A 23165-nucleotide genomic window follows, 5' to 3' on the forward strand; every position below is an offset into this window, starting at 1 on the left:
AAATGTATTGACTTGTACCTCATCCCATTTCTTGAAAATATAATGAAAATACACCGTAACCTTTTGAGCTATACAGACAAAAAGATAGGTTGATTGGCAACACTAAATTGGCCCTAGTGTGTGAATGTGAGTGTGACTGTTGTCTGTCTATCTGTGTTGGCCCTGCGATGAGGTGGCGACTTGACCAGGGTGTACCCCGCCTTCCGCCCGATTGTAGCTGAGATGGGCACCAGCGCCCCCAGCAACACCAAAAGGGACTGGGCGGTAGAAAATGGATGGATGAATATTAGCGTTATGTTAGCATACGGTTATATAGCATATGATGGCATTTTAGTATTAGTGTAGCATTCAGCATTTTGACTTTTTCCTAATCAGTGTGACCCTAATCCACCTTCGTTCAGTTCTGTGATTAATTTGGTCTTTAGAAAAGGTCGTTAAAAACAGCTTTGGCTTGAAAATCTATGATCAATACAAACAAACTGTTGGCTTCTACTGTTTTTGTTCTTATTAGTAGTAGAGTTTTATATTTAAATGTCCCAAATTATGAAAACATGACTTTTTAATGACGTCCAAAGCTTACTATTTATCTTTAGAGCAGAGGTACTGCAGGGGGTCCATGCTAGACTGACCATACGTCCTCTTTTCCCCGGACATGTCCTCTTTTGCGGGACTGTCCGGGCTGTCCGGGCGGGGTTTCTTAAATGCCTCAAATGTCCGGCGTTTTGTGTCAAGGTTGCGTGTATTTTCAATGTACGTACCTGGTTCAGAGGGGTTAATAACAAAGCCAATTGTGAAGATGTGCTCACGCAGCAATATTTGTGAAAGAGGGGCAGAGACAGAGAGCGAAAGAGAGAGGTAATGAATTGTTTGTTAATCAAGGCATACTTGGTTAACAGCCACACAGGTCACACTGAGGGTGGCCGTATAAACAAGTTTAACACTGTTACAAATATGCGCCACACAGTGAACCCACACCAAACAACGATGATAAACACATTTCGGGAGAACATCCGCACCGTAACACAACATAAACACAACACAACAAATACCCGTTACAAATATGCGCCACACTGTGAACCCACAGCAAACAACAATGACAAACATATTTCGGGAGAACATCCGCACCGTAACACAACATAAACACAACACAACAAATACCCACAACCCCTTGCAACACTGACTCTTCCGGGATGCTACAATTTACACCCTTGCTACCCCCCAAGCCCACCACCTCAACCCCGTCATATTGAATATTCCACTTTGAAAGATATTTTTGGTGGAAGTTTTGCATATTTTGTGTGTTTGCCATAAACACGCACATATGTGTCCTCTTTTTGGGATTTCACATTATGGTCAGCTTCGGTCATGCCATTTTAGGTTGATTAGACATTTTTTTAATATTAAATGCATTTGTTTACGATGTGTTATAATTAAAATGTCTTTAAATGCACATCAAAAGTGACCGGAGGTGCAACTGCAGTGTAGTTTAGCACGGCCTTGCAGGTTTGAAATAAACATGAATAAATAATTGTATTATTTTATTCATGTTAGCATTTAAGTCAGCTAACAATTAGCGCTCCAATTGCCAGCTAGAGATTAGCGGCGCAAGCTGCCGTCTAGCAATTAGGGCGCTAGCTGTCAGCTAGCAATTAGCCCGCCCATCACTATACAGAGGACAGTTTTGTAAAACAGCAGGCTTCGCTGCACATATTAAAATAAATCAACTGTCAGTCAGTCCTATGCAGACCTGGGAGTTGCAAGTCTTCATCCTTTTGTTTTTCGTTAGCGCATAACAGAGCATGATGTTGGTGTTAAAATCTGTTTATGTCCCACACTTTGTTAAATTGTTGTACGTGCTGTGTGGCATCTTATTACATTGGACAAGTGCACAGTTACAGTGTATATGTAAAAAGTGAATAAAGCGCACAATGGCGCTTCTTCTAGGAGACACACACTCTGTGGACTAACACGGCTAATTAGCATTAAGGCTCCAGACATCTATCCCACATTTCCAAGAAAAGTACATTTATATTTTATATAAAAAATAAACTAATATATAGTTTGTATAGTTTATGAGTATAATAGCCTTGCTCAGGGGTCCCCACATTTTTTGACTCGGGTACCGCAAATTGGTCGGGGGCCAGGCTGTGTGTATGTGTGTACATATGTATATATATATATATATATATATATATATATATATATATATATATATATATATATATATATATATATATATGTGTGTGTGTGTGTGTATGTATATATGTATAAATATGTGTATATGTGTATGTATATATGTGTGTATGTGTATATATATATATGTATATACATGTGTATATATATATATATATATGTGTATGTATATATGTATAAATATGTGTATATGTGTATGTATATATGTGTGTATGTGTATATATATATATGTATATACATGTGTATGTATGTGTATATATTTATGTATATATGTGTGTATGTATATGTATGTATATATATATATATATATATATATATATATATGTATATCCTCGCGCACTAATTGACTAAAAAAGTGCACACTTAATGTCACATTATCGATGGAAAAATGCGGTAGAAAATTAATTAGATAGGTCAGATTTTTAAAAAAAATAATAACAATTCTAAAACATTTTATTGTATTTTATTTTTTAACTTAGGAATTTCCGTGGGCCAGAATTTGGACGCTGGCGGGCCGGATCTTTTCTGCTAAATTTGTATAGGCAATTGTGTTTATTATAGTTTTACTGCTGTAACAGATTGATGGATAACTTGCTTTATAATCGTAAGTCAAGGTTACAAGCAGATGTTTAAGGATTTTTTTTTAATAAAAAATATATAGGAAAAATAATAAATATAATATACTTATAAATATAATGAATACATATATAGACACATAAAGTATTAATTTTAATAACAAAACATTCAATTGCACGCAGTATTGTAAAAAAATGTCTGACTTTAAAGAACAAATAACATTTTGACGCACATTATTTTCCAACCTTCAAAAACCTGGCCTTGAGTTTGACACAAGTTCATTTCCGCTATCTTCATGTGAATATCATAACCTAATAAAGTGTAAAACGGAGGTTGTAGTGCAAAGTACAGAATATGAACTGACCGAATACCATAGCCTTGTTTTTAGTCTGAATAATGTACTCACGGAAGTTAAAGCATGTTTTCCCTACAATTAGTAGTCCAAGTGTGAATTATTTAATCCTCCAACTGGATGGAGATGCACATTTTGTTGGAAAAAAAACACCGACCCTTGCCAACAAAGTGTCTCCTTTTTTTTTTTTTTTTTTTTTTTTTTTCCCCAAGGTAATGGCAAGCACAAAAGTAGTAGTGCTTATTAAAAAAACACTTTTCAGGGCTTGAATTCAGCTAAACCACTATTATGGGACCTCTGACACTTATTCAAAATGGTTAAAACACGCTAATATTGGACTTTTTAAAGGCCTTCTGAAGTGTAATTAAAAAAAAAAAAAGTTTTTAATTTGATTTCGGGCATTGTGGGAACGTCCCCAGAGTCAATTCTGTTCTTTCCTGATCAGAATAACATGTTAGCCTTTCCCATTTGGAAGTATTTATATAAGGAGCCTCATGTTCCCGGGCTCGTACATAATCTGCAACAGTTTGAGCCCCTCCCTTTTCCCTTTCCCCACCGCTCCTTTTTTCCCCTCCATATTGACATTCCATAAAGTAGACCATGCAGCCAGCATCATTCCCACACTGCTGGACTGTCCACATGTCCAGGGTGCACGTGTCCTCATCAGGAGCAACAATAATGCCAGCCTTGTTTGCGTGGCATCACCAGTCTCCTGTCATTTACTCTTCGTAACACTGCTGCTATTTCAAAAATTGTTTTTTTCCTTGTTTAAGCACAGGAATTATTATTTTTTTCTTCATTTACATGTCATTATGCCCTCGTTGCGTCTTTTCCTCTTTCTCAATAAGTCACATTTAATAGTACATTTCCTTTCCTGGCCTGGGGCCTGCTGCCAGACCAGCTGTATGAAATGTAGTTTCACCGCTTTCCCTGCCAGAGGGAAAATAACACACACACACACATACACACAAATCCCACAGAGCCTCTTGAACTCTTCGAGTTTTCTTTCTTTTGAAGTGAAGGCGAAACTGCTCTGATTCATTGTTTGTTTTTAGCGCTGTGTTCTTTAAAAAGAATACTGCAACTGTCTCCTGTTGATACCGCAAAAAAATAAAAAATAATTACACGTATTTAAAAAAAATAAAAAGTCCTGTTCCACCTGTGATGTCATGTCGGATTGTTTTTGTTTTAAAATAAAGCTGCATAGCTTTTCAGAGGTGTCAGGCTTTCCCCTGACATTTTGTCTGTTTTAGTTTTTTTCCTCTGCATTTGTCTGTTTCCTTGTTTAGTATTTCCTGTCTTTTAGTTCCTGTCAAGTGCTCTTAATTTGTCAGCTTCCTGTCTTGTTCCCTGAGTGCTGTGTTCCTCCTCAGTGTGATTAGTATTTCCTGTCCTTAGTTCCTGTCTAGTGCTCTTATTTTGTCAGCTTCCTGTCTTGTTCCCTGAGTGCTGTGTTCCCCTTCAGCTGCGGCTGATTGGCAGCTGGCCACACCTGTTGCCAATCAGCCGGCTCGTATTTGTACCTGCTTTGTCTTGCGTCAGTTGCTGGATCATTGTATTGTCATTCGGACTTGTCGTTGCCATATGTTGCTCTTGTCGTGTCTGTGATTCTTTTCAGCTATTACCTGTCATGCTACAGTTTGTCCCTGGTCGTCGTAGCGGCAAGCTGTTCTTGTTAGCCATTTGTTATCTCAAGTTTTTCTGTTTGCTATCCACTAGCTTCCACGCTAAAGTTCCTTTTTGTTTTCTAGCTTCCAGTGCTAGCTCCCTTAGTTTGTTATTCCGCCCACGTGCACGCTTTTGGTTTGAACCCTTTGTTTGGTTTTGTCTTAATATTTATATTAAAATCATGTTTGCTCACTCCATGCCTGCCTCCATCTCTGCATCTTGGGGTTCGTCAACAAATACCCCTGACAAGAGGAACATTTTTTTTAAAGAGAGAGAATGTGTCACGCTAACCCAAAGGTCAGCTCCTCTTGAGCATTTTTAAAAAAGGATTAAAAATGGAAAAAGATGGGCGGGAAAAATAATTGTTTTTTTTATTATGTTTTTTTTTTTAGAACAACCATGACAACAACCTTCCCAATTGTTAGAAAGTGTGTGTATGCTTCACTGATGAGAGTATTTGGTGATCATCGTTTTGTCCTACTAATGTCGGCGGTTCTTGAACCATAGTGTGGACTGTGACGCAACGGTTTGTTTACATGTAAAATCTTCCACTCCTCTGTCTCATTTTGTCCACCAAAGGTTGTATGCTGTGCGTGAATTCACAAAGGTGGGCTTTGTTGATGTTATTGACTTGTTGGAGCGCTGATCAGGCATATATGGTCAGAGCTATTTAGGCTAGCTGTAGGTACATATTGCATCATTATGCCTCGTTTGTAGGTATATTTGGGCTTGTTTAATATCCTTTACTTGTATCCTCTTTTTATAACATTTAGTTTTGCATGTCTCATGACACATTATCCGTTTGTAATCTTGGCTGCATTTCAGATAGTTGTTTGCGTGGCATGTTGTTCCAGACCACAGCAAACATTACCTAGCTTGCAAAGCTTGTAATAAATCTATTTGAAGATGGAAGCCTGCCGTTTCCTTTAAGTTGGACATGCACATCTATACCTTTGGCCATTAAAAGCAAGTAATTTCCAGGAGTTAGCTCACCTTCTGAGTAGCTTCTGATTTACTAATGGTTTCTTATGTTGTAAAAATGTGTAGAAAAAATATTATATTTCAACATTTTTGTCAACGAAGATTTGTTTCAGCCTGCGGCACGCAGTCATTTTAATAGTAGGCTATTAAAACTAAAATATACGCTTACATCATATTCATTATAAGACTTATGTAAGGCTTTTTATTTTTTGCGTCTCCAGACAGATTTTTGGTATTTATGGTCCAATGTGGCTCTTTCAACGTTTTGGGTTGCCGACCCCATAGAACAGGAAATTCCGCTCATTGAGACATAGGAAAGTATCCCTGGCGATATAATGAGTAATATTTCAAAGACACACACATTTTTTACCGTATTTTCCGAGCCATAGAGTGCGCCTGTATTTAAGCTACACCCACCAAATTTTAGAAGGAATAAATATGTTTACATATGTTAGCCGCAACGGACCATAAGCTGCAGATACAGTATATAAGACAGATGTTGTAAATGTTTATTTACATGCTTTAAAGGCCTACTGAAATGAGATTTTCTTATTTAAACGGGGATAGCAGGTCCATTCTATGTGTCATACTTGATCATTTCACGATATTGCCATATTTTTGCTGAAAGGATTTAGTAGAGAACATCGACGATAAAGTTCGCAACTTTTGGTCGCTAATAAAAAAGCCTTGCCTCTACCGGAAGTAGCAGACGATGTGCGCGTGACGTCACCAGGGCTCCTCACAACCTCACATTGTTTACAATCATAGCCAACAGCAGCTAGAGCGATTCGGACCAAGGAAGCGAGAATTTCCCCATTAATTTGAGCGAGGATGAAAGATTTGTGGATGACAATATTGAGAGTGAAGGACTAGAAGAAGAAAAAAAAGGCGAGGACAGTGGGAGCGATTCAGATGTTAGTAAACACATTTACTAGGATAGTTCTGGAAAGCCCCTATCTGGTTATTGTGTTACTAGTGTTTTAGTGAGATTATTATATCGTACCTGAAAGTTGGAGGGGTGTGGCCACGGGTGTAGTGACCGCCAGTGTCTGCGTGGGAGGACGTAATAGTCCGCAGCAGCTGCAGGAGGACGCAGGCTCCGCTCAGAACTGCGGTAAGAGCCGACTTATTACCACCATTTTCTCACCGAAACCTGCCGGTTGACATGTGGTCGAGTACCATGTTCGCTTGACTACTCGATCCATAGTAAAGCTTCACCTCCGGGAATTTTAAACAAGGAATCACCGTGTGTTTGTGTGGCTACAGGCAGCCGCAATACACCGCTTCCCACCTCCATCTTTCTACTTTGACGTCTCCATTATTAATTGAACAAATTGCAAAAGATTTAGCAACATAGATGTCCAGAATACTGTGTAATTATGCGATTAAAGCAGACTACTGATTGGCTTGGATCGGGCTGGAAAAAAATGTCTGCTTCAACCCGAGACATCAAACGCACGCGTCATCATACGCGTCATCATTCCGCGACGTTTTCAACAGGAAACTTCGCAGGAAATTTAAAATTGCAATTTAGTAAACTAAAAAGGTCGTATTGGCATGTGTTGCAATGTTAATATTTCATCATTGATATATAAACTATCAAACTGCGTGGTCGGTAGTAGTGGGTTTCAGTATCAATCAATCAATCAATATTTACTTATATAGCCCTAAATCACTAGTGTCTCAAAGGGCTGCACAAACCACTACGACATCCTCGGTAGGCCCACATAAAGGCAAGGAAAACTCACACCCAGTGGGACGTCGGTGACAATGATGACTATGAGAAACTTGGAGAGGAGGAAAGCAATGGATGTCGAGCGGGTCTAACATGATACTGTGAAAGTTCAATCCATAATGGATCCAACACAGTCGCGAGAGTCCAGTCCAAAGCGGATCCAACACAGCAGCGAGAGCAGTAGGCCTTTAATTGTTTCCAAATGGTGCCTGTAAAACAGAACGGAAGAGCAGAAGTTCGCTCTTAAATCAGCTAAACAAACTTAATAAGTCCACGGTGACGTCCTGGTGAATTTACAAAACTGAATCATTGCAAAAAGAAAGCCATTGTAAGTTAAAAATACTAACACAGACACTTGTAAATATGTTGGCATAGTTGCTAATGCTAACAATGCTCGTTTGATTACGTTACGATAGCGCGTACAAATATGCATGAAAACACTCTTACACACATCACACGGGACGGTTTAGTAAGTATGAATAATTTTAGTTGTATTGTAAAACTTACAAACGTTGCTTGGAGTGATGAATGAAGAATCCTTTCAGGCAGAAACTCTATGGACGAATAGTAGACAGAACGGCATATACTTCCGGTTCAAGGCTCGAAACTGGAAATATATTTTCAACCTGCAGCATCTGCAGTAAGCAAACTTGTTCAAAAGATGATGCCTAAGCACAAACAACAACACACCTTTGCAGTTTCTCTGGTCTGCGTTGAAGACTATATGTTGAATACAAATCACCATTGACGTTAGCGGAAAACATTCCATAAGTTAGCCGCACTGTTTTAGAAGTCGCATTGTGCAAAGTGTAGGAAAAAATTAGAAGCTTATAGAACCAAAAATATAGTATTTGTAACGTAAATACTTGGCGTGCTGGAAAAAAATCGATTCACATTCGAATCTCGATTCTTAAGACGTTTTCAGGCCGTTTCCTCACTTACTTGCTGCACGTAAAGATAAAAGAGCTTTTGTAACCTGTAACTTGTCGACTAGTTTAAATCAAGTTTGAATTAAGAATTTGTTCTGAATTGAATTGTCACCCCACGAATCCAAATATGAAGACTGGCAACTGAGCGGGTAGAGGGAAGAACCACATGGCCACCACCTTTGTACCTATAAGTTGTAAATTCTGTCTTGAATTCAAGTGTTTAATATACCTTAACAACCTGGTACTCACAACTTTGTTTGGCCCAATGACGGGTTATTTTGAATCCTGAGTTGTTGTAAGATTCACATCCTAGCTAAATAGCGGTATTTGGAAAATGTCTTTAAAAAAGTACTTAATTGTAGTTACTCTTTACTTTGCCAAAAAAGGAATTGAATTACTGACTGAATGACTCTATAATAAATGTACTGAATTACTACAGGAAGTAATTATTATGTTACTTTAAAAAAAAAACTTTAAATATCTGGCATATACAGTTGACATGTTTCATGAGACCAGAGTGTATGCATGTGCCTTTAAAAGGCGGTGCCTGTCGCTAAGTAACGTGTGACATCAGTGTCCAGACAATGCAGCATTAGCTCAGCTGTGTTTATTAGCTTAGCAGCAGCATTTTGCCGACAGTGACTGTTGTATCTCTGCTGAATCTTTTGTGTTAGCGCCAGTCAATAAAGACATTAAATGTGCTTGGATGGCTGTAGTCTCCTTGTCCACAAACGAGGTATTGTACGATTGCCAGCTTGTCACTTCAATCATGGATTTCTTGTTCGTTATTCTCTTGAAGTGGTAGTGTGTACGTGTACGTGTACTTACATGTTGTGTGTTGTTTGCTGTGTGATGTTGCCTCCTTCTATTTGATATCAAGTTAATTGTAGTGCGGTGATGGTTGTTGCTTTTTTTTTTGTAAAAAGATATTTCCTGCTTCTGACACTGTCTTGTCGACATAAAAAAAACACATTAAAAGTTGCGTGCCACGTTACATCAAACATCTCAGTAACGGCGTTGCAACTTACATTAAAGTAATTAATTATATTTATTTATGGCGTTATTGGGAACACTGCTAAATACTCTTACACACCCACTGGTACTGAATGCACGTTCATGCGTGCCTATAGAAGACCACTAGGGGGCAGTGCTGTCATGACTGTAAATAGTACCTCTGGGAGGTTGTGATCAAAATGAGTGGTTCTGATACAATACCGATATTGGAGCTTTGTGTATTGACCGATATCAATATTGATCCCCTTGAATCGTACATACTTTTATTATTTTGTAGTGTGGAATGGAATCTAAATCAAGTGAAATGAGTCAAACATACATGTTGCCAATGTACATATCTCATACATGATTATTTTTCCCTGGGGACCGATTTTTTTTTTTTATGCAAAATACAAATATCCACCGCAGAGAACGCATGTTTACCTGCGCATATACAATTTATATACCGTATTTTTCAGACTATAAGTCGCAGTTTTTTTCATAGTTTGGCCAGGGGTGTGACTTATACTCGGGAGCGACAATACCACATTACCGTAAAATATCAAATAATATTATTTAGCTCATTCACGTAAGAAACTAGACGTATAAGATTTCATTGGATTTAGCGATTAGGAGTGACAGATTGTTTGGTAAACTTATAGCATTTTCTATATGTTATAGTTATTTGAATGACTCTTACCATAATATGTTACGTTAACATACCAGGCACCTTCTCAGTTGGTTATTTATGCGTCATATAACGTACACTTATTCAGCCTGTTGTTCACTATTCTTTATTTATTTTAAATCGCCTTTTAAATGTCTATTCTTGGTGTTGGGTTTTATCAAATAAATTTCCCCAAATAATGCGACTTATATATGTTTTTTTCCTTCCATTTTCGGCAGGTGCGAGTTATACTCCCGAGCGACTTATACTCCGAAAAATACTGTACTCATAACTAAACATAACTGACAATGTATAGAATATATAATAGTGTAGTTTTGCTTTAGTTGTTTTATTAATCAATCAATCAATGTTTATTTATATAGCGCCAAATCACAAGTGTCTCAAAGGGCTGCACAAGCCACAACGACATCCTCGGTTCAGATCCCACATCAGGGCAAGGAAAAACTCAAACCAGTAGGATGACAATGAGAAACCTTGGAGAGGACCGCAGATCTGCCCCCCTCTCCACAAGTGAGAGGGGGGCAGAGCAGAAAATAAAATAAACGGCAGATCAACTGGTCTAAAAGGGGGGTCTATTTAAAGGCTAGAGTACTTAAAGGACTATATGTTGCACCTCATCTCCTGTTATTACTTTACCAAAGCATTGTTCAACCGATTCTTATCTACTGTTCCACATGTCTTTTCACCATGCTTTCTGTAACCAACCGGACCAAACTCACACGCATTACGAACATAGCAGCTTAAATCATCGGCCTACCCACACCCAACATTTCAGATTTAAACCATCGGTCCATCATTCGACTGGCAAACACGATAGTCCAGGATATCAGTCACCCACTACACCATGGGTGTCAAACTCTGGCCCGCCGTGTAATTTCATTTGGCCCTTGAGGCAGTATCAAATTAACATTAGAGCTGGCCCGCCGCAGTAACACCACATTCACTACTAATACTTATACTCGTCAACCCTCCCGATTTTCCCGGGAGACTCCCGAAGTTCAGTGCCCCTCCCGAATTTCTCCCGGTTTCCACCCGGACAATAATATTGGGGGCGGGCCGTAAAAGCACTGCCTTTGGCGTTCTCTACATGTCGCCACGTCCGCTTTTCCTCCATACAAACAGCGTGCCGGCCCACTCACATAATATATGCGGCTCATACACACACACAAGTGTATGCAAGGCATACTTGGTCAACAGCCATACAGGTCACACTGAGGGTGGCCGCATAAACAACTTTAACACTGTTACAAATATACGCCACGCTGTGAACCCACAGCAAACAAGAATGACTAACACATTTCGGGAGAACATCCGTACCGTAACACAACATAAACACAACCGAACAAATACCCAGACCCCCTTGCATCACTAACTCTTCCGGGACGCTACAATATACATCCCCGCTACCACCAAACCCCGCCCCAACTTAAACCCGCCGCCGAAAAGAGGCATTCAATTTGTATTTTTATTTCATTTGATATGCCATTGATAGTTTTTAATTATTATTATTTTAAACTCGATTTTGCATGTCACTATAAAGTTATATAAGCCTTGCTTGTTCAATATTCAATGCAAAACTTGTTTTGGTCCCTATTAAAGGATTCATTTGTTCAACCTCGGCCCGCGGCTTCGTTCAGTTTTAAATTTTGGCCCGCTCTGTATTTGAGTTTGACACCCCTGCACTACACCAATACATAATCCAACTACCATCAGGGCACAGGTACAGAACCATCAAATTCCGGAGGGCCCGCCTCAGGAAAAGCCTTATCCCTGCAGCTATAGCCGCCCTTAACAGCAGGCCCGGCAGACCTGTCTGACAAAGCCTGTAAATGTGTTGGTCATGTATGATGTCTTTTTGTTATTTTTGTTTTGTGATGTGTAATGTCTATATCTTTAAATGTACGGCAGTGAAAATGAATTTCCCCAACAGGGACCAATAAATCTAAATCTATACAAATTAGTTTTAAGATGGGACTTCATTGCTTCTACTGAGGTAGCATCTCTAACTGTTACCGGGAGGGCATTCCATAGTACTGGAGCCCCAATAGAAAACGCTCTATAGCCCGCAGACTTTTTTTGGGCTCTGGGAATCACTAATAAGCCGGAGTTCTTTGAACCCAGATTTCTTGCCGGGACATATGGTACAATACAATCGGCAAGATAGGCTGGAGCTAGACCGTGTAGTATTTTATAGTAAGTAGTAAAACCTTAAAGTCACATCTTAAGTGCACAGGAAGCCAGTGCAGGTGAGCCAGTACAGGCGTAATGTGATCAAACTTTCTTGTTCTTGTCAAAAGTCTAGCAGCCACATTTTGTACCAACTGTAATATTTTAATGCTAGACATAGGGAGGACCGAAAATAATACGTTACAGTAATCGAGATGAGATGTAACGAACGCGTGAATAATGATCTCAGCGTCGTTATTAGACAGTGGTTCAATTCTTTTTACACTTTTTTTACAATTAGGAGTGTTACAATGTGACTTAAAGTGACAGGTGTCAGTTTAATAAACATTTTTAATTTGTTTGACATTAATTCTTTGTCTGGAACAACCTGGAAGTCCACCAGCGACACTGAACCGCTTCTGGAAACCGAGGGGTTTTCCACGTGGGGTATGTTCTTTTTGACAGACTGACTGATGTGGGCTGGGATATTTTGAGATGAATATTACAAAAGCAGGGAGACAAAAATACGTGTGAATAAGAGGAGACGACCATCAGACAAACAAAAAGTATCTCGTGGCTTCCATTTTCTTTTCACGGCCATAAAAATGTCCTCTCATGTGGTAATTGTTACATTAGCCAGATGCTATTAGTTATGACTTCACGTACAGAAAATGAACCCTGGGAATGTTCCGATGACAAATAACAGAGGCTGCCTTTCTTTTCTTTTTTTTTTTTCTTCCTTTTTTCTTCCACCAGAACATGGACCTAATTCCGTGCGAGCATCTGCAGTGAATCCCGTCAGCTGAGCCGCGTGTTAAAACCGCCTGTGATGAATCATATTGGCATATTAAATCCCTTTTTATACACCGTGAACAATTTGATTCTTTTCTCTTTTTTTTTTTCTTTTTTTTGTTGCAATCCCTCAGCAGCACAACACATGGCTACAAAAAAAAAAAAAACATGTGCAGGAGAAGTGGAGCATTTTCTCTCCTGTCAAGGTTAAAATAATAGCGAGTGTGATCCGTCTCAGCTGGCACACACACACACACACACACGCACATTCTCTTGCTGCGCCTGGATTTCCCCTCACGTTGTGTAATTACAAAAGGATTAGTTACTGTTTGCCAGGTATTAAAACAAGAGGCCTGTTTGTGCCTCTGGCAAAACCGCAACTCCATGTTTGCTTTCACCGAACAAAATAAGTTTGAAAGGCATAATCGTCGTTTTGGACACCCGAGGACGCTACCCGGGCTCGCCATTGTGTTTCTCCAGCCTGGCGTGACGTGTGGTAACATCATTCGCCTTTCTTCTCACCCTCCGCAGGCTCCTCCTGCCGTACGAGAGGCACCTCAAAGGCGAGCAGGACAAGCCCCTCCCTCCGCTGACCAAACCCCGGAAGCAGGAGGGCGGCCAGGAGAAGACGCCAGGGGCAAAGGCCAAAGGAGTCGGGGCCAAGAAGGTCAAAGGGTCCAATCATCTCAAGCAGGCGGCGAGAAAGGAGCGAGCGGAGGCCATGAAGGGACAGGAAGCGTCACAGGTTAGTTCCATCCTTGTTCCGAAAGTATAGACAAGGCTTCGCTTTGGCTGAGCCAATCAGCTGCCAGGATAGAGAACACAGTCTACGTCTTCTGCTTTTTGCGATGGAAAACATTTTGCATTCGTTGTTGTACAGTGTAACAAAACACAACATATTCTCTACACCAGGGCTAAAAAAAATGATTTATATATATATATATATATATATATATATATATATATATATATGTGTGTGTGTGTGTGTATATATATATATGTATATATAGTGTATATATACATATATATGTATATATATACTGTATATATATATATAGATATATATATATATGCATACATATATGTATGTATATGTATGTGTATATATTTATATATATATATATACATATATACATTTACTTATATATACATATATGTGTATATATATGTATATATATGCATATATATGTATGTGTATATATGTATATATATACATATACATGTGTATATATGTATGTACATATACATATACACATATTTTTGTGTATATATATATATGTATATATCCATATATACCGTATGTGTATATACAGTGGGTAGGGGAAGTATTCAGACCCCCTTAAATTTTTTACTCTTTGTTAAATTGCAGCCATGTGCTAAAATCATTTAAGTTCATTTTTTTCCTCATTAATGTACACACAGCACCCCATATTGACAGAAAAACACAGAATTGTAGACATTTTTACAGATTTATTAAAGAAGAAAAACTGAAATATCACATGGACATAAGTATTCAGACCCTTTGCTCAGTATTGAGTGGAAGCACCCTTTTTGAGCTAATACAGCCGTGAGTCTTCTTGGGAATGATGCAACTAGTTTTTCACACCTGAATTTGGGGATCCTCTGCCATTCCTCCTTGCAGATCCTCTCCAGTTCTGTCAGGTTGGATGGTGAACGTTGGTGGACAGTCATTTTGAGGTCTCTCCAGAGATGCTCAATTGGGTTCAAGTCAGGGCTCTGGCTGGGCCATTCAAGAACAGTCGCAGAGTTGTTCCGAAGCCACTCCTTCGTCATTTTAGCTGTATGCTTAGGGTCATTGTCTTGTTGGAAGGTGAACCGTCGGCCCAGTCTGAGGTCCATAGCACTCTGTAAAAGGTTTTCGTCCAGGATATCTCTGTACTTGGCCGCATTCATCTTTCTTTCATTTGCAACCATTTGTCCTGTCCCTGCAGCTGCAAATCACCCCCACAGCATGATGCTCCCACCACCACACTTGACTGTAGGGATGGTGTTGGGCAGGTGATGAGCGGTGCCTGGGTTTTCTCCACACATACCGCTTAGAATTAAGGCCAAAAAGTTCTATCTTTGTCTCATCAGACCAGAGAATCTTATTTATCATAGTCTGGGAGTCCTTCATGTGTTTTTTGGTAAATTCTATGCGGGCTTTCATGTGTTTTACTCTTGAGGAGAGGCTTCCGTCGGGCCACACTGCCATAAAGCCCTGACTGGTGGAGGGCTGCAGTGATGGTTGACTTTCTTGAACTTTCTCCCATCTCTTCACTGCATCTCTGGAGTTCAGCCACTGTGATCATTGGGTTCTTCTTTACTTCTCTCACCAAGGCTCTTATCCCCCGATTGCTCAGTTTGGTTGGACGGCCAGCTCTTGGAAGAGTTCTTGTCATCCCATACGTCTTCCATTTAAGGATTACGAAGGCCACTGTGCTCTTGGGAACTTTAAGTGCAGCAGAAATGTTTTCGTATCCATGGCCAGATCTGTGCCTTGCCACAATTCTTTCTCTGAGCTCTTCAGGCAGTTCCTTCGACCTCATGATTCTCATCTGCTCTGACATGCACTGTGAGCTGTAAGGTCTTATATAGACAGGTGTGTGGCTTCCTTAATCAAGTCCAATCATTAGAATTAAACACAGCTGGACTCCAATGAAGGTGTAGAACCATCTCATGGATGATCAGAAGAAATGGACAGTACTTGAGGTAAATATACAAGTGTCACAGCAAAGGGTCTGAATACTTATGTCCATGTGATATTTCAGTTTTTCTTTTTTAATAAATCTGTAAAAATGTATACAATTCTATATTTTTCTGTCAATATGGGGTGCTGTGTGTACATTAAAAGGAAAAAAAATGAACTTAAATGATTTTAGCACATGGCTGCAATTTAACAAAGAGTAAAAAATTTAAGGGTGTCTGAATACTTTCCGTACCCACTTATGTATGTATATATATATATATATATATATATATATATATATATATATATATATATATATATATATATATGCACATATATATATATAGCCTATATATGTACATATTATATTTATATAACAGATATATCAATAATATAATTGGATATTAAGAATATGTAAAAGTTAACCTTCTACTTTGTTTACTTCTGTTAAAACCTCCTTAAAGTTTTTTAATCAATCAGAAATATCAAGCAGCTAAAATGTGCCAAACATGGATAAGTGTGGAGAGTTTTGCATTTTTCCCAACATGCATCAGCAGGGATTTAAATAGGTGTATTTTTTTTTAGGGTACATGGACGTTTTTTATAATGCCCACAATGTTCAGTGAACAGGTTGTGTTATGTGTGACCATGTATGTTGACATTTTGTGTTAGTCGGAATTATTTACAAAAAAAAGAAGAAATTTGCACCATGACTATAGAAGGTTGTTTGCACTGGGCCTTCTAAATAAATGTTGTGCTATTGATCATTCATATCATAATCAAAGTTCATTGACCAGATTTATAGTACCATCTAATTTGTCAGACTATTAAAACGATGCTTTCTCCCTGTGGGTAGGATAACTTGTTAAAAATCATGATGACTTGGGGGTGAAAGTGAAGATGTCCATGAATTTGAACACTCCTATTTCTAATCATTAGATGGATCTCATGCCCCAGATCAACAAGATGATTAACACAATGCCAATTTATTTTTCGTCTCTAGGATGTGAAAGTGGAAGCTGCGATGAAGCAAGAAGCGCCGCCTCGAGATGAGCCCATCGTCATCGAGGAGGAGGATGAGGATCAGGAGCTTCACGTCACCCTGAAGAAAGAGGAGTCCCTGAGAGAGCAGTGTCCCAAAGAGGTGGACTGCAGGACCCCGCTCGCCGCACGGCCCCTCCACGTAGGAATTCAGCCTGAGTGGCGGCAGATCAGCGAGGCCCTTCAAGCCAAGACCGAGGGTCATCTAATCGCGAAAAACCCCTACCTGCCACACCGTTGGGACCAGGGTAAACCCGCTGGACATGTTGCGCTGCCTGCGTCCTCTTTGGAGAGTCATGGAGGACGAGTAGGCAAAGTGTTGCCTATGTGCAAGCAGGCGGACAGACAGATAGACTTAAGTTCAGAGTCCTTCCTGGAGAAGGAGGACTATGGCCTCATCAGGAAGGAGAGTCTTTCTTACTGCAAAGCCAGCCAAGGCGTCATGTCTCCTTTGGCTAAAAAGAAGCTCCTCTCCCAAGTGTGCGAGTCCACGTCCTTCTCCTTTGTATCTTCGCTCCAGCCTCCCCTTTCTACAGCTGTCCCGATGGCGGACAGAGACACGGACATGAGGAAGGGTGAGGAGGAAAGTGCAGGCCAGAGGAGGTCCGACGACGTCCTGGAGGTGGCGCCCGTCTTCAGGCCCTCGGTCATCCAGCATGCGCAGAGCAGCAAGCCTCCCCAACCAGAGAGGAGCCACCACCTGCTGCCTCACGTCAGTCCTCCATGGCAGCCATATCTCTCTCGGACCCGCGACCAGGAAGCTGTGGAAAAGGCTGGGGAGAAACTCCCCCAAAACCCGGCCACTCAGACTCGCGGCTTCACGGGGGACTGCTACTCGTCCCCTCACCTGCATAGTCTCTTCAGGCAAACAGAGAGCTGCCTGAGTCAGGACAGGATGAGCGGATTCCCAAATGGAGAGCGACGGGAGCACTTCTCCAGGGAACACGAAGGAAGTTTTGTTTGTGGCGGCCTGGAGCAAGAAGGCCTTGTCTACAGATCTCACTACAACAACGACGCACAGACTCAAGGGGAAAGCAGAGAGGCTGAGGACGAACCTAGAGACTTCACCATGTCCAAGCCTCTCTCCCAGCGGGTGTCGTCCTTTTCCAAAACTTCTTTCTGCGGCCTCCCCTACTCCATCATGCACCAGGGATTGGACTCCCACCCTAAAGCGTGCCGAGTTCCTCCCATGACCATATCGCCTCCTAAGCATAGCCCTGCGGAACCATTGCAACCCTTTTGTAGTCCTAAATCCTCATCTGACTCTTCCCTTACTAGCCCTGTTCGACCCAGTAAACGGACCCTCGGGGAGCCAGAAGACGAGGAGGTGCCGGAGAGGAAAGTCCGCGTTGTGACCCCCATCCACCCAGCGTGCGCCATCCGACGCAGCGACCCAGAGGACTTGAAGCCGGCCGAGCCGGCCCACGCGATCCACCTCAACAACCACCTCCCCGAGGGCCACCCCGCCACCGCCTATCCCCCACACCACGCCGTATCCCTCTACGCCGGCATGTACCACCCAGGCAGCCTGGTGTCACCCAGTGCCCAGGACGGGCTTCAGCAGCACCCGGGCCTGCAGTACCTGAAGAGCCAGTCGGCTGTGTCACCCTTGGTGCCCCCCTTAGCTTATCACTCCATGATGCTCCACAGGCAGCTGCTGGCCGCTGGGCCCAGCCCGCACCACTTCTTCAGGCACCCAGGAGGAGCTGCCCTCTACGGGGACCTACTACACCACCTGTACCCTCTGTCCACCCTGCCCCCGCCACAGCTGTCCTCGATACACCCCAGCACCAGACTGTGAGAACTCATTGTCCCGCACCTCACTTGTTGGGTGGACGGGGCGAGTGTTGACTGATTGTAGAACTCAACAGTGAGGCAGACTGAAAAATTCCATTTTTTTTCCTCATTTCTACATTTGTTTATATACTTTGCACTGTTCGGTATTGTCATCACCACTCACTGTATCCTTAGTTGTTGTATCTTTATTTGCACAATTCTGACACAGATGTGCTCACTATTCGTTTTGACTCTTGCTCAGCGTCCCGTCGCCCGTGGCGGTCTGGATAAAACGGACGGCGGCCGTTTGTTTACTGCGTCTCCTGAGGGCTAAACTGTTGTTGCTTGAAACACTACGAAGAACACAACGTGCCGGTCGTAATGTTGTCGGCATTTGTTGGGGTTGTGTGTTTACATGCCTCCACTCCACTTTTCCACTGCACGGTACCGACTCGCCTCGACTCGACTTGCCGCTCGGTTTTTAACACAAGACAGCGGCAAACTGGCAAGACCCAGGTTCATTCAACGCACCGGTCTGAAAACAATGTTTTTGTATGTTCACTTTGGTGTGCAGACAAATTTTATCCAAAAGGAGACTGAGGGCAGCCAAGTAGTGGAGACTGTGGTGCACAATACAGCAACGTCGGTCAATTAAACCCTGCATCCCCAAATGTTAAATCTGATTCCGCTAATTGCATCCAAGCAGAGACTGAGGGCGGCAAAGAGGAGAAAACTGCACCATAAGTCATTTTCCACGGTGTAACGTCAAATTGTACAATGCTGATGAGGAACGTATTCCACATGATTTTATCTCAGAGGAGACTATGGAGCTGACTATAGCGGAAACAGTGGATTATATTACTGCAAAACAGGTCATGTTTAATGTGCTCTATCTCATTTTATCCAATAGGACACCTAGGGCAGTAACAACAATTAAACTTGAGTACAAAAGTGCAACGTAATTTTGTTAGCGATGTATCCTTAAATATTACAACACTGATAATGAATGAGCCCCACTTCATTTTATCTAAGCAAAGACTATGAGTATCCAGCAAATAAATGGAAACTGAGGAGTACACCGTTTTGTAAACCTTGGTACAGTGGTTATAATGTTAAATCGGCTCTTCCTAACTCCACCTATCTTCATCCAAGAGGAGGCTTGGGGCAGCGAAGAAATAGACACTGGCGTACAAAACAGGAAAATCAGCCATTTTAAGCCTTGTGTCCAAGTGTCTTAACAATGATGAATGTGCGCCACCTGATTTGATCCAAGTGGAGACTGTGGGCAGCGGACACAATGACGTCTCCAGAGTAGATTACAACACCATCAGTTACGTTTAGCCTCGTCTTCTCAAGTGTTACAAGAATAATATCGACTGTGCGCTAAAAACTGGACTGCGGCGTAAAATATTACAACATCAGTCGTGTGTCCTCAAATGTTACAATTTTGGCGACGAATGCGCGCCACCTGAAATTGTCCAAGAGGAGACTTGGGTCAACGGAAACAATTAAGTGGGGTCAAATACCACAGTCATTTCACTGTACTAATAGAAGTACAATGATGATAGGTAAACACTGCAGTTATTTCAGTTATTAAGGTACAAAAAGTTAGGTAAAAATACTGCAGGTATTTCACTGTACTACTAGAAGTACAACAAAGTTGGGTAAAGAAAGCACTGCAGTTATTTCCCTGTACTACTAGAAGTACAACAAATTTGGGTAAAAATACTGCAGTTATTTCACTGTACTACTAGAAGTACAACAAAGTTAGGTAAAATACTGCAGGTATTTCACTGTACTACTAAAAGTATAAAAAAGTTGGGTAAAATACTGCAGTTATTTCACTGTACTACTAGAAGTAACCCAAAGTTGGGTAAAATACTGCAGTTATTTCACTGTACTACTAGAAGTACAACAAATTTGGGTAAAAATTCTGCAGTTATTTCACTGTACTACTAGAAGTACAACAAAGTTGGGTAAAATACTGCAGGTATTTCACTGTACTACTAGAAGTATAAAAAAGTTGGGTAAAATACTGCAGTTATTTCACTGTACTACTTGAAGTTCAACAAAGTTGAGTAAAGTACTGCCGTTATTTCACTGTACTACTAGAAGTACAACAAAGTTGGGTAAAATACTGCAGTTATTTCACTGTACTACTAGAAGTAACCCAAAGTTGGGTAAAATACTGCAGTTATTTCACTGTACTACTAGAAGTAACCCAAAGTTGGGTAAAATACTGCAGTTATTTCACTGTACTACTAGAAGTACAACAAAGTTGGGTAAAATACTGCCGTTATTTCCCTGTACTACTAGAAGTACAACAAAGTTGGGTAAAGTACTGCAGTTATTTCACTGTACTACTAGAAGTACAACAAAGTTGTGTAAAATACTGCAGTTATTTCACTGTACTACTAGAAGTATAAAAAAGTTGGGTAAAGTACTGCCGTTATTTCACTGTACTACTAGAAGTACAACAAAGTTGGGTAAAATATTGCCGTTATTTCACTGTACTACTAGAACTACACCAAAGTTGTGTAAAAATACTGCAGTTATTTCACTGTACTACTAGAAGTATAAAAAAGTTGGGTAAAATACTGCCGTTATTTCCCTGTACTACTAGAAGTACAACAAAGTTGTGTAAAATACTGCCGTTATTTCACTGTACTACTAGAAGTATAAAAAAGTTGGGTAAAATACTGCCGTTATTTCACTGTACTACTAGAAGTACAACAAAGTTGGGTAAAATACTGCAGTTATTTCCCTGTACTACTAGAAGTACAACAAAGTTGTGTAAAAATACTGCAGTTGTTTCACTGTACTACTAGAGGTATAAAAAAGTTGGGTAAAATACTGCCGTTATTTCACTGTACTACTAGAAGTACAACAAAGTTGGGTAAAATACTGCCGTTATTTCACTGTACTACTAGAAGTATAAAAAAGTTGGGTAAAATACTGCCGTTATTTCACTGTACTACTAGAAGTACAACAAAGTTGGGTAAAATACTGCCGTTATTTCCCTGTACTACTAGAAGTACAACAAAGTTGTGTAAAAATACTGCAGTTGTTTCACTGTACTACTAGAGGTATAAAAAAGTTGGGTAAAATACTGCCGTTATTTCACTGTACTACTAGAAGTACAACAAAGTTGGGTAAAATACTGCAGTTATTTCCCTGTACTACTAGAAGTACAACAAAGTTGTGTAAAAATACTGCAGTTATTTCACTGTACTACTAGAGGTATAAAAAAGTTGGGTAAAATACTGCCGTTATTTCACTATACTACTAGAAGTACAACAAAGTTGGGTAAAATACTGCAGTTATTTCACTGTACTACTAGAAGTACAACAAAGTTGGGTAAAATACTGCAGTTATTTCCCTGTACTACTAGAAGTACAACAAAGTTGTGTAAAAATACTGCAGTTATTTCACTGTACTACTAGAGGTATAAAAAAGTTGGGTAAAATACTGCCGTTATTTCACTATACTACTAGAAGTACAACAAAGTTGGGTAAAATACTGCAGTTATTTCACTGTACTACTAGAAGTACAACAAAGTTGGGTAAAATACTGCCGTTATTTCCCTGTACTACTAGAAGTACAACAAAGTTGTGTAAAAATACTGCAGTTATTTCACTGTACTACTAGAGGTATAAAAAAGTTGGGTAAAATACTGCCGTTATTTCACTGTACTACTAGAAGTACAACAAAGTTGGGTAAAATACTGCCGTTATTTCACTGTACTACTAGAAGTACAACAAAGTTGGGTAAAATACTGCCGTTATTTCACTGTACTACTAGAAGTACAACAAAGTTGGGTAAAATACTGCCGTTATTTCACTGTACTACTAGAAGTACAACAAAGTTGGGTAAAATACTGCCGTTATTTCCCTGTACTACTAGAAGTACAACAAAGTTGTGTAAAAATACTGCAGTTATTTCACTGTACTACTAGAGGTATAAAAAAGTTGGGTAAAATACTGCCGTTATTTCACTGTACTACTAGAAATACAACAAAGCTGGGAAAAATACTGCCGTTATTTCACTGTACTACTAGAAGTACAACAAAGTTGGGTAAAATACTGCCGTTATTTCACTGTACTACTAGAGGTATAAAAAAGTTGTGTAAAAATACTGCAGTTATTTCACTGTACTACTAGAGGTATAAAAAAGTTGTGTAAAATACTGCCGTTATTTCACTGTACTACTAGAAGTACAACAAATTGTGTAAAATACTGCCGTTATTTCACTGTACTACTAGAAGTATAAAAAAGTTGGGTAAAATACTGCCGTTATTTCACTGTACTACTAGAAGTACAACAAAGTTGGGTAAAATACTGCCGTTATTTCCCTGTACTACTAGAAGTACAACAAAGTTGTGTAAAAATACTGCAGTTATTTCACTGTACTACTAGAGGTATAAAAAAGTTGGGTAAAATACTGCCGTTATTTCACTATACTACTAGAAGTACAACAAAGTTGGGTAAAATACTGCAGTTATTTCACTGTACTACTAGAAGTACAACAAAGTTGGGTAAAATACTGCAGTTATTTCCCTGTACTACTAGAAGTACAACAAAGTTGGG

General features: G+C 40.1%; 1 protein-coding gene across 1 annotated transcript in view; it reads left to right on the plus strand.

Moving 5' to 3' along the window:
- Positions 1 to 19257, plus strand: part of LOC133558724 (AT-rich interactive domain-containing protein 5B-like) — a 157142-nt gene extending 137885 nt beyond the window's left edge. Inside the window, exons 7-8 of the mRNA XM_061909874.1 lie at positions 13605 to 13818; positions 16766 to 19257. Of these exons, the coding sequence (XP_061765858.1) occupies positions 13605 to 13818; positions 16766 to 18604 (2053 nt within the window). The 3' untranslated portion in view covers positions 18605 to 19257. The remainder of the gene's footprint in view (positions 1 to 13604; positions 13819 to 16765) is intronic.
- The last annotated feature ends 3908 nt before the right edge of the window (positions 19258 to 23165 follow it).

Source organism: Nerophis ophidion, linkage group LG09, assembly GCF_033978795.1.
Source record: "Nerophis ophidion isolate RoL-2023_Sa linkage group LG09, RoL_Noph_v1.0, whole genome shotgun sequence".
NCBI lineage: Eukaryota > Metazoa > Chordata > Actinopteri > Syngnathiformes > Syngnathidae > Nerophis > Nerophis ophidion.